General features: G+C 44.5%; 1 protein-coding gene across 3 annotated transcripts in view; it reads right to left on the bottom strand.

Annotated features, from left to right (window-relative positions):
* The window catches only part of ACSF2 (acyl-CoA synthetase family member 2), a 74086-nt gene that overhangs the window by 41749 nt on the left and 19804 nt on the right, over positions 1 to 12533 (bottom strand). For 2 of the 3 annotated variants that reach the window (XM_056549422.1, XM_056549420.1), the window contains exons 3-5: positions 9144 to 9272; positions 5875 to 5928; positions 3617 to 3735 (exon numbers count right to left, since the gene is read on the bottom strand). In XM_056549422.1, the coding sequence (XP_056405397.1) occupies positions 3617 to 3735; positions 5875 to 5928; positions 9144 to 9272 (302 nt within the window). The remainder of the gene's footprint in view (positions 1 to 3616; positions 3736 to 5874; positions 5929 to 9143; positions 9273 to 12533) is intronic. The other variant, XM_056549423.1, reaches the window with a different exon arrangement.

Here is a 12533-nt window from a genome sequence, read left to right as displayed (position 1 = left end):
TCTCAGTTGCGTACGTTAAAACAGGGACGCAGACCTGTGGAGGAATACAGGAAGTGGTGTGTGGCCTCCAAATGGAACACCCCAGCTTTGATTTGCCAGTTCAGAGTGGGGTTATTTGACTCCTTAAAAGACATGCTGGTTACTTACCCTTCTCCTGAATCCTGACACCCTGACACCCTGACCAAGCAATGACATTAGCCGTTGTGATGACTCGCTCTTGCAGATAGGTGCGGTTGCAGTATAGAGGCACGGAAACAGGACTTTTCAAATCAAAGTTCAGTGTTTTATTCACACTTGGCAAACAGCAAACAGTCTTAAATGCAGATCAAAGAAAAAGTAACAAAAGTCCATCTGCATTCCTTAGATGTTTGTTCACACCTGAGTTCATGCCATGCGGCATCAAGCAAGTCTTTTCCAAGCCTCCAGGCAGTCTTCTCACCAGCTTCCACACTTCACAAGGAAGATCTCAAAACCTAGCTCTCTGGCAGTGTGAGCTGCAACATGCAAATCCCCCTCAGCTGGTGAAGCAGGCTGCCTTTAAGGCCAACAAAAGGCGACCTGAATTGTGGGAAATGGCCCCCACCCAACACTTAACCATTCCCAGTAAGAGCTGCCCCAGATTGGCTTTCCAGCCATACTAAAGCAACAGCGTCAGTCTGCATCGCAGCACAGACACTGGACAATTATCGGCTTTTACTTCACCAAGGCCAGGAGCCTTGGTGACACATACCGACCATCAACCTCAATGCCCTTCACCTTCTCACACCATGCACTTGGATGAATGTCTGAGAATGCAAATGGAAATGTTCTTCCTCTATTTCTCCTTTTCTACCCGACTCTTCTCCTGTTTCTCCTCACCAACCTGTGCCCAAGGTGGAGGCCATACAGATAGGGTCCATTTGTATCCCGGAGGAGCACAGGAGATTTCCAACTCTACAGGTTGTGTTTCTATTATGGAGAGGACACACATTTAATCAGGTCCGGTCCTGTGTCAAGTGTCCGCATCCAAGTAGTAATAGTGGGCGCACAGGTAGGTCTTGCCTCACAAAGAACTACACCTGGCAAAGTTCATCTGGGGGGCAATGGTCCATCTACTGTTCGATCTGATTTAACATCTAAGAGTGTTTTAAAGACAGTTTTGCAGCAGCCTCTGGTGGAGTCAGCGTGTTGCGGCAGTATGGGCAATAAGTGTATTGAGAGTGCTCATGCGGACTTGGAGTCTGAGAGAAATGATAAGGATTTGGAGGATGTTTGTAATAACACCAATGCCTGGTGTGATATTGAGGATGAACACATGATTGAGGACATTGATGGTCCATCCAAGGTTAAACCTGTACTTCAGCCCTCTCAAATTTTTGTGCGTCCAGTGGCCCGTCGTAAAAAGGGGTGGTACTGTAATGACTGGTTCAGTCCGCACCCCTTTGAGCGCTTTCGCCCCGACCTTCTATGATGAACTGGGCTTGGCAGTGACGGCCCAATCAGCTAGTCACTGACTGAGGCAGTACACCGATGTGGCCCTTGCTTTGTCTCTGCAATTCATATTTGTCCCAAAAATATCATTTTGGCACATGCAATATGCAAATAGAGTATCTGGAGTAACTGGGGTGGGCAGTAAGAGTTCCCAAGTCATGATGTCACTGCTGTCAATTACAGCTACAAACACGCCTGCTCCGCCATGATGGACATGCCCCGTGCTGATGTTACATGCAGAGGGGAAGGTGCATGATCCCAGAGCGGCCATGTCTTGAGCTGTTAAAGCATGACAGAAATTACACAGCGTCTCAAGAGCTCTTGCAGACCATCTCTGCTATAACCATGTCATTATGCTCAGTACCATGGCTCCATCTGGTGTCCAAAGTGTTTGCTACAAGATGTACTTTAGTTTGCAGATCTTTGTACAGATATTGTAAAAGGTGCACTGTAAACGCATTGTGTTAGTCTTGTCTTCAGTTATAGCTATACACAACAGTGTAAGGCGGAAAATTTGCCGCAGCTCAAACTTGAAGCAGGAAATTCACTATAAACCCGCCCGTGTGAATGTACCCTGTACATTAACATGGGGGGGGGGGGGGGGGGGGGCAAAACTACAGATGTTGCAAAACTACAACTCCCACCATGCACTGACAGACCATGCATGCTGGGAGTTGTACTTTTGCAACAGCTGGAGGCACACTGGTTGGAAAACCTTAAGTTAGGTTCTGTCACCTAACTCAGTATTTTCCAACCAGTGTGCCTCCAGCTGCTGCAAAACTACAACTCCCAGCATGTACTGATCAACGTAGGGCATGCTGGGAGATGTAGTTATGCAACTTCAACTCCCAGCAAGTCAAGACAGCCATTTGCTGTTCGTGCATGCTGGGAGTTGTAGTTTTGCAAGATATAGAATGCCACTGTTTAGAGGCCACCGCACAGTGATCTCCAAACTGTGGCCCTCCAGATGTTGCCAAACTACAAATCACAGCATGCCCAGACAGCAAACAGCTGTCTGGGCATGCTGGGAGTTGTAGTTTTGCAACATCTGGAGGGCTACAGCTTAGAGACCATTGTAAACTATGGCCCTCCTGATGCTGCTAGGCAACAACTCACCTGGCAGTAGCAGGATCCCAGCCATCGCCGCAGCACACAGATGATTGCCATCCCGGCGCCGCACAGAGGAGGATCGCTGCAGGCAATAGACCTTTGGTGACGGTCCCAGCGCAGTTCCCCCACTCTGCCCGGACTACCGTGGGTGGTCAGAGCGGGGGAACTGAACTTTAACCCCCCCCCCCCCTCTCGATCTGATACTGGTCGCTTCTGACCGATCAATAGCAGGAATAGGAGGGGTGGCAACCTATCCCTTCAGGGGGGTAGGGGGGGTCTTGGAGACCCGTAATCACCACAGATCGCCCAGGCGTTGGCACAGCAGGCATCCCGATCCGATCCCCGCCCAGCGAGTGGCGGGGACCGAAATTCCCATGGGCGTACCTGTACGCCCTGGGTCCCCAAGTGGTTAAAGGGGTACTTTAGTGGAAATTTTCTTTTTTTTTTTTTTTAAATCTACCTGTGCCAGAGTTAAACAGATTTGCTAATTACTTTTATTTAAAAATATCAATCCTTCCAGTACTTATCAGCTGCTGTATACTACAGAGGAAGTTGTGTAGTTCTTTATTGTCTAACCACAGTGCTCTCTGCTGACAACTCTGTCAGGAATTGTTCAGTGAATGAGGTTTTCTATGGGAATTTCCTTCTTCTCTGGACAGTTCCTGACCAGGACAGAGGTGTCAGCAGAGAGCACTGTGGTCAGACTGGTAAGAACTACACAACTTCCTCTGTAGCATACAGCAGCTGATAAGTACTGGAAGGATTAAGATTTTTAAATAGAAGTAATTTAATAATCTGTTTAACTTTCTGGCAAAAGTTGATTTAAAAAAAACATTTTTTTCCACTTGAGTACCCCTTTAATCTTCTGATGAATCCAATTCTATGTTGGACATTTGACCTCCATGGTGTGAACTGTGCAGCCAAATCCCATAGAGATGACTAGAACTGCTCCTAGCACAAGGTTTTATACATTTCCCCCAGAGAGTTAACACACACAATAGTGAGGGAGATACCCCACCATGTTCGCCCCACTTACGCCTTGCTCTTGATTCCTCCAGCTGGAGAATTATCGATCTCTGGACAAATCCTCTTCACCATTTCATAATATTGCTGAGTTTTAAACTGGGAAGGGAACGCAAGGGCAGCACAGCCAACCTATGAAAGAACCCCGAGACAGTCAGAGCAACACACACAACAGCAATTTAGTATATAGATATGATTCACTTACAATGTATACATTTTATTATTGTAAATTGCAAAGGGAATAAATATTATAAATATTTTATGAATAGCAACGTCAACTAATATACATGGATAAATATAAAGTATGGGGAGAATTTATGTTCTGCTATTTTCTGTAGAGATGAGCGAATTTTTTAAAAATTCGATTCGGCCGATTCTCCAAATTTTGCCCCAAAATTTGGTTTGGTCCGAATTTTTTTATGGCGAATCCGTATTAAAAATGGCTATTTCTGGGATACAGAGAGCCTCAATAGGGGTATAGAACACTTTGCCTTTCTGTAACACGCATAGAGTGTGTGCTGGGGTAGTGAAATAATACGGATATTCAGTATGACATGCAGATTAGAGACGTCGCTATTAGAATCACCATCGAAGAGCGGCACAATGACAGAGCCTGGAGGTGGCATCAGTATGATGAGACCATATAGTGGCTGAATGATGCAGCGTGGAGGTGGTGGCAGCATGAGGAGACCATATAGTGGCTGAATGGCACAGCGTGGAGGTGACAGCAGCATGAGGAGACCATATAGAGGCTGAATGACACAGCCTGGAGTTAGTGGCAGCATATAGTGGCTGAATGACAGAGCCTGGAGGTGGCGGAAGCATAAGGAGACCATATAGTGGCTGAATGAGACAGCCTGGAGGTGGATGGAGACTTTAACAGCAACAAAATAGTACACCACTTAGATGTATGTATGTGGGTATGCACTTATGAGGGGAGGACAATGCGCTCCAGTATGCTTAAAAACAGTATTTGTTTACAACACCAGCAGGTGTGTACTTTTGGCTGGCCTTTCACAGTATCTAGGCCCTTAAGACTTTAACGGGAACAAAATGGTACACCACTTAGATGTACGCACAGGTTATAAGTAATAGAGGACAATACGCTTTTAGTGCTCTGCTCACTCAAACCAGCTGGCTACTATTAGCTTTTCAGTTGTTGTACACACAAGTGCTGCAGCACACAGTCGCTGGGTACTACACCCAAAATTGTACTTTCTCTTTCAATCTCACTCCCTTCCTTATCAGTGCTTCTAGGCTGGATTTGGGCTTGAGGTGAATCGCTGCTGTAATACACCCACAATTGCTCTCTCTCAATCTCATTCTCTTTCTCTCCGTATCACTGCTTCTAGGCTGGATTTGGGTTTGAGGTGAATCACTGCTGTAAAAGCTTTTCTGTGCAACACATACTGCTGTCTGTTCCTCTCTCTCTGCAATAGCATGCTGATGTGTCCACAAGATGGCTGACCATTATATAGGGCTGTGACATCACAGGGGTCAACAAAAACTTTTAATATAATGCAGATAATGCCATTATATGTATATTTGTAATATACATTGGTTAAAAAATGTGCATATTTTTGTCTCTACAGCTATTGCCTGTGTGTCTCTATGAGGAGTCCAAATACAGGAAGTGTGGGCAGGACAAACAGTGCTCTGTGCAGTAAGAAAAAGCAGGGCAGTGTGCACTGAGGACAAGCGGGACAGTGTGCACTGAGGCTCTATGACAGGCTCCTGGCTCATACATCAGGATGATTGACATGCCAGGAGTCTGCAGCGGTCCCTGCTTGTCCTGCCCTTACTTCCTGTTTTTGGACTCCTCATAGACACACAGGCAATAGCTGCAGGGGCAGCATTTTTTCACCCAAAATATACACAATTTGTAATCAATGTATATTACAAATATACATATAATGGTATTATCTACATTATATCAAAAGCTTTTGTTGACAACAGGTACACACTAAACTGCTGGGATATGACTAATCGGTAAAGAGGTTAAATTGCTGCATAGACTGATAGTTTAAGCACAACTGCAGAGAAAGTCTGTGACTCCTAAAAGCAACGTGAGGCTTTGTTCACACGGTGGAATTACCGAGCAGAATTCCGCAAAATTTACTGCACTTACGTGCACTGGGATCTCATTCGCGCAGCAGACATTCCGAATTCCGTATACCAGCAACTTCTAAGCCTTCAGAGCAACATTTATCATTATCTGATTTAGATTATAACCATAGCATATAAGTAATAGTGATATAAGTTATAACATACTTTCCTCAGCACATATTCCACCTCGTTCTGTTGATACGCTGGATTTACAGATACCTGAAAAAAAAGAATAAAATAATTATACATGGAGAAGGTCCAAAACAAAGTAATGTGAATGTGGTATAGGGCAGATCAATATGCCTCCCCGAATAAAATATTTCTAAAAGAAGACACTTAAAGGGGTACTCCGGTGGAAAACATTATTATTTTTTTTTTAAGTCAACTGGTGCTAGAAAGTTAAACAGATTTGTAAATTTAATCATTTGCCAGATCTAAGGCATCCATCACAGTGAACCATCTTCTGAGCGCGCGACCTTTGCACGAGGAACGCCGCCGATTTACTCACTCTGCCTATCGCATGCAACGACCACTAGCGAGAAGCCAATCGGGCCATCTGCAACAAAGACTTGAGGTCTCCAGACCACCCTCATTCTAAGTTGGTCAGACCAAGGGGCTCCGCTTGACAGCGCTGCAGTCCCCCAAACGGTGCCCACCACCAAGTGCCGCGATTTTAGGAGTTGGCCGAGACTCCAGCAGCACGATCCCGGACAGAGGCAAGGCACCGGCCACAAGACGTTATACAGCCGGCCCCAAACTGAAGGGAGATCCGTGATATCTCGGAGTGGTGAGCATTATATGAAAAATATTGCAAACTGGCTTCTATGCTTAAAGAGTGATTCTGAATGACTGTTCACTGCTCACAAAGTGCCACATTGTATCACTGTGTTGGTGAGATCTAGTTGCCAAGGTTTGGATGGATACAGCACTACCGCATCAATTGATTATTTGTAGCGGATACATATTATCTTATTGAAGATCTTTTGGAAACAAGAGTTGTGGAATGAACTTTTATATGGTGCTGTTCCTCAAGATCAGAAGATCTACATATTGATATACAGGCTCAAATTGCATTTTATAGTTGTTATTAATTTTATAGTTAATTTTAGTTTTTTATATTGGGATTATCATATTTTATTTTGTATTATTTAATTAATTAGGGTAGTACAAGGGCCCTGTACATCCCTATTTAGTTCTTTTTGTATTTTATATTAATAAATACCAATCAACTTAAACCAGATATCTTTGACCCTTGAGCCCCATTTATTTTTTCCATATTGATCTTAATTTTATACACCGTGGGTATAGGTGTGTGTTGGGTTGCTCGGGTCCTTGGTGATTGTTAGACAGACATGAGCCTCTCCGTTCTGTTTATAAGATTTGTAAATTAGTTCTATTAAAACATCTTTACCCTTCCAGTACTTTTTAGCAGCTGTATGCTACAGAGGAAATTCTTTTCTTTTTGAATTTTTTTGTCTTGTCCACAGTGCTCTCTGCTGACACCTCTGTCCATGTCAGGAACTGTCCACAGCAGCATGGGGGGGGGGGGGGATTTTCTCCTGCTCTGGACAGTTCCTGATAGGGGCATCAGGTGTCAGCAGAGAGTAAAGTGGACAAGACAAAAAAGAAATTCAAAAAGAAATAATTTCCTCTATAGCATAAAGCTGCTAAAAAGTACTGGAAGGATAAAGATTTTTTTTAATAGAAGTCATTTACAAATCTGTTTAACTTTCTGGCACCAGTTAATTTAAAAAATAAATAAATGAGACCTCAACCGGAGTACCCGTTTAAATTCTGCACTGTGAAAGGCCAACTTGTCTGGGATGCTATATTTCCATGTCTAATCCAGTGTTTGCAAACCAGGGTGCCTCCAATTGTTGCAAAACTACAACCCCCAGCATGCCAGGACAGCTGGAGGCACCCTGGTTGGGAAAGACTGGTCTAATCCTTCTGTTCTCTTTGGAGATAAACCACTGGCAAGAGCCTGCCTGAACCTCTCTCTCTCTCTCTCTCTCTCATCTCCCAATTGAAAACACATGCACGCTCGGCTAGGCTGAGTGTACATGTCTAGGGGGGAAATCTGGATTTAAGGGCTATTCCGATAGGGGGAAAAAAAAAGTTTTCAAATCGTACTTAAAGGAGTATACCCGAAAAAAACTTAAAGGGGTATACCAGAAAATTACTTCTATTAAAAAATCTTAATCCTTCCAATAACTATCAGCTGCTGAAGTTGAGTTGTTCTTTTCTGTCTGGCAACAGTGCTCTCTGCTGACATCTGTTTGTCTCGGGAACTGCAAAAGAGTAGAAGAGGTTTTCAATGGGGATTTGCTTCTACTCTGGACAGTTCCCGAGACAGGTGTCATCAGAGAGCCCTTAAAGGGGTATTCCAAGCCAAAACTTTTTTTTTATATATCAACTGGCTCCGGAAAGTTAAACAGATTTATAAATTACTTCTATAAAAAAATCTTAATCCTTCCAATAGTTATTCGCTTCTGAAGTTGAGTTGTTGTTTTCTGTCTAACTGCTCTCTGATGACTCGCGTCCCGGGAGCTGTGCAGTTCCTATGGGGATATTTTCCCATCATGCACAGCTCCCGGGACGTGACATCATCATTGAGCAGTTAGACAGAAAACTTCAGAAGCTAATAACTATTGGAAGGATTAAGATTTTTTAATAGAAGTAATTTACAAATCTGTTTAACTTTCCGGAGCCAGTTGATATATATAAAAAAAGGTTTTGCCTGGAATACCCCTTTAACAGAAAAGAACAACTCAACTTCAGCAGCTCATAAGTACTGAAAGGATTAAGATTTTTTTAATAGAAGTAATTTACAAAATCTGTTTAACTTTCTGGAGCCAGTATGTGTGAGCAGCAGAACAGAGGGATTTGTGAGCCAAATACAGACGCTAGCAACATGTAAAGCATCCTCACAATTTAGTGAGTAACATATAGAAGAATAAAAAAGTCTAGCCCATGGAGAACGTTATTAAAGGGGTACTCCACTGGAAAACATTTTTTTTTAATCAACTGGTGCTAGAAAGTTAAACAGATTTGTAAATTACTTCCAGTACTTTTCAGCTGCTGTATGCTTCACAGGAAGTTATTTTCTTGTTTGAATTTCCTTTCTCCCAACCACAGTGCTCTCTGCTGACACCTCTGTCCATTTTAGGAACTGCCCAAAGTAGGAGCAGAGAGCACTGTGGTCAGACATAAAGGAAATTCAAAAAGAAAAAGAACTTCCTCTGTAGTATACAGCAGCTGATAAGTACTGGAAGGATTAAGATTTTTAAATAGAAGTCATTTACAAATCTATTTAACTTTCTGGCACCAGTACCCCTTTAAGTAATGAATCAGCACAGCATTTAGCAAAATAGTCAATTATTACACATATTCATAAGTTCTACTAGGGGTAACAAAACACATCTTTATCATACCAGAATAAGTCCGGCTTGAGCGGTTGCATACTGCATAAGGACCCATTCATAAGAATTTGGCCCCCACATTCCCACGCGTTCTCCTTTCTTCAGGCCAAGAGCTAAGAGCCCAGCAGCAAGGGTCTCTACCTGAGGAGAGAAAGGAGTCAGTGTCGTGTCTAGTGCATTTATTATCAGCAATTTTGATGCCATCTTACCCCTGTATTTAGAGGTTTTGGTAGGCATTATAAACAATAGAGACTTTTGGCTGTCCGGGCATGCTGGGAGTTTTGTAACAGCTGAAGGCACAATGGTTGGGAAACACCGTTCTAAACAGTACACTAAAGCATTAAAACATTTTCCTGACTGAGAGATGCCAAAAAAAGACAAAAAGGTGGCCGGAAGGTTTGGTCATATGCACCAAAGTAAAAGTACAATTTAACTCCTAACCCACTGAGCCCTTTAAAGGGGTACTTTGCTGCTCATAGTTTGGAACAAACTGTTCCGAACGCTGGAGCCGGTAGCTTGTGATGTCATAGCCCCGCCCTTCATGATATCATGCCCTGCCCCCTCAATGCAAGTCTATGGGAGGGGGCGTGACGACTGTCACGCCCCCTCCCATAGACTTGCATTGAGGGGGCAGGACATGACATCATGAGGGAGGCGGGGCTATGACGTCACAAGCTCCCGGTGTCGGCTCCAGCGGTCGGAACAGTTTGTTCCAAACATTGAGCAGCGGAGTACCCCTTTAAGGCTGTGATGGAAAATAATGGTGGCCACACAAAATATTGGCACTTTGGGGCTTGGAGCAATCAAACCCCGATTGGACGCCACGGACACAGGTAAGGAGACCTCCGCCTGTGTCCCAGCTGATCGGAACATCGCGATAAAATCAGCCCGACTGAGCTGCCGGGAAGCGTTTACTTTTGTTTTCAGACGCGGCGGTCAACTTTAATCGCCTGAAGGGTTAACAGCGCGCGGCACAACGATCGGTGCTGTGCGCTGTTAGCCCAGGGTCCCGGCTATGATTAGCAGCCGGGACCGACCCGGTGTGATGCGGCGTCACGACGTGACCCTGTTTTTAACACCGGGAGCGGGCTCAGGACGTACTGGTACTTTAAAGGGGCATTCCAGGAAAAAAAAAATTTCTTTCTTTCTCTTTTATATCAACTGGCTCCAGAAAGTTAAACAGATTTGTAAATTACTTCTAGTAAAAAAATCTAAATCCTTCCAGTACTTATCAGCTGCAGAATTTAAATTGTAATTTTTTTTCTGACAACAGTGCTCTCTGCTGACACCTCTGCTTGTCTCAGGAACTGTCCTAAGCAGAGGTTTGCTATGGGGATTTGCTCCTACTCCGGACAATTCCTGAGACAAACAGAGGTGTCAGCAGAGAGCACTTTTGTCAGACAGAAAAGAACAACTCAACTTCAGAAGCTGATAACTATGGGAAGGATTAAAAAAAAAATTAATAGAAGTAATTGACAAATCTGTTTAACTTTCCAGAGCCAGTTGATATATGGAAGAAAATGTTTTTGTTTTCCTGGAATACCCCTTTAATGCTTCATCCACTACTACAACTTGACGGGCAAGTAAGTTATTAACCCGGCTGGCTCAAATTTAGCTGCAGAGGTTCATAAGTGATAGGAGAATAAATAGAGAGCAATGGAGATATATATATATTCCGCCGTTCTATCGGGTAGGTGAGACCGGCGGGCCATTATCATTGCTTCATCTCACATATCTCTGAAAAACTCAAAAAACTTCCACACACAGTAGTAAATGATAAAAGCAATGACAGCTGCTGGTTATAAGCTCTAGTTTTATAAGCTGCAATCCTTCTGCTTTAGCATTTCTCTAAGTGAAGTTTACACAAGAATAAGCCACCTGCCAAAACAGAAGACTGGATGGATTCCAAATCCTCTGTTGGCAGAATGACAACTTGTTCTGGTGCAGCGTAGTGAACTTATAACTAGGCCAAACGATCACCTGACATCTTGTGCCCAATAACACGCGGTGACCGTGTCCCAATTTTCTCTAATATAATGTGTTGACCTCTCATGTGCCAAGGTGGTAAGTTGAGGGTCTTTGGCTGGAGGCATACCGTTGGGGCTCGATGTGTGGTGCCAGTTTTTCTAAAACAGACACATGTTGGCTGCCCCCAAAACACTGTATGAAGAGTTCCCAAACAGGATAGTATTAGCTCTCGTTGCTGTAAGGACAGGTTCACATTTAAAAATTTTCAGTGGGACAAAATAGAGCTGGGCGGTGTGACCAAAAATGTATATCACGGTATTTTTCTAAATTATTGCAGTTTCACGTTATTTAACGGTATTTGTGGTCGGGGGGGGGGGGGGGGGGTTCCTCAGTATAGTTACAGGTGTCCTCACCATGATACTCGGGGTCTTGGTCAGGACTGCTGGTAACTCTCCTCCATGTCTCCGTAGTTCTGCTCGAGTTTCCCAGTGGTCGGGGGTCCTCACCATGGTACTCGGGGTCTTGGTCAGGACGCCCGATAACTCTCCTCCATGTCTCTGTAGTTCTGCTCAAGTTTCCCGGTGGTCGGGGGTCCTCACCATGGTACTCGGGGTCTCTGTCAGGTCACCCTGTAACTCTCCTCCATGTCTCCATAGTTCTGCTCGAGTTTCCCAGTGGTCGGGGGTCCTCACCATGGTACCCAGGGTCTTGATCAGGACGCCCGATAACTCTCCTCCATGTCTCCGTAGTTCTGCTCGAGTTTCCCAGTGGTCGGGGGTCCTCACTATGGTACTCGGGGTCTTGGTCAGGACGCCCGATAACTCTCCTCCATGTCTGCATAGTTCTGCTCGAGTTTCCCGGTGGTCGGGGGTCCTCACCATGGTACCCAGGGTCATGGTCAGGCCACCCGGTAATCCTCCTCCATGTCTCCACAGTTATGGTCGAGTTTTCCGCACCTGCCCGGAAGTCATGTGCCCGCCGGGAGTTGTTGTCCCCTCCCATCTCCTCACAGTCAGTTTAGTGCATCTCGGACTATACTTAGAAGCTGTGCGGCCGGTCGTTTCTCTACGCCATCACACATTGGAAGTGGTTGCTATGGAAACGGTATTGCGGTATGTGAAAATTCATATCGTAAGACAAAAACACACCGGTATTCGGTATGAACCAGTATACCGCCCAACTCTAGGACAAAATCCGACCAGATATTCGGAGTGTGGGCAGCACCAACTGAACTGGTCGGGTCTAGAAACGCACAAACATTGCCCCCAATGTCTGCGGAGTGGATATCTGTAAGAACACTGAACGAGTTACATTTTTTGGCAAAATATTTTTGAGGGTATTTTCCAGGTGAAAAGTCTGCCCCAAAAACTCTGCAGTGTGCACTGTGCAGCGGAATCTTATTGCCAACAATGGGACTCCATTTCTGAGCAGAAT

The sequence above is a fragment of the Hyla sarda genome, chromosome 13 (assembly GCF_029499605.1).
Source record: "Hyla sarda isolate aHylSar1 chromosome 13, aHylSar1.hap1, whole genome shotgun sequence".
Taxonomy (NCBI): Eukaryota; Metazoa; Chordata; class Amphibia; order Anura; family Hylidae; genus Hyla; species Hyla sarda.
Note: the sequence above shows the minus strand (reverse complement) of the source record. Positions and strands in the feature narration are given on the sequence as shown.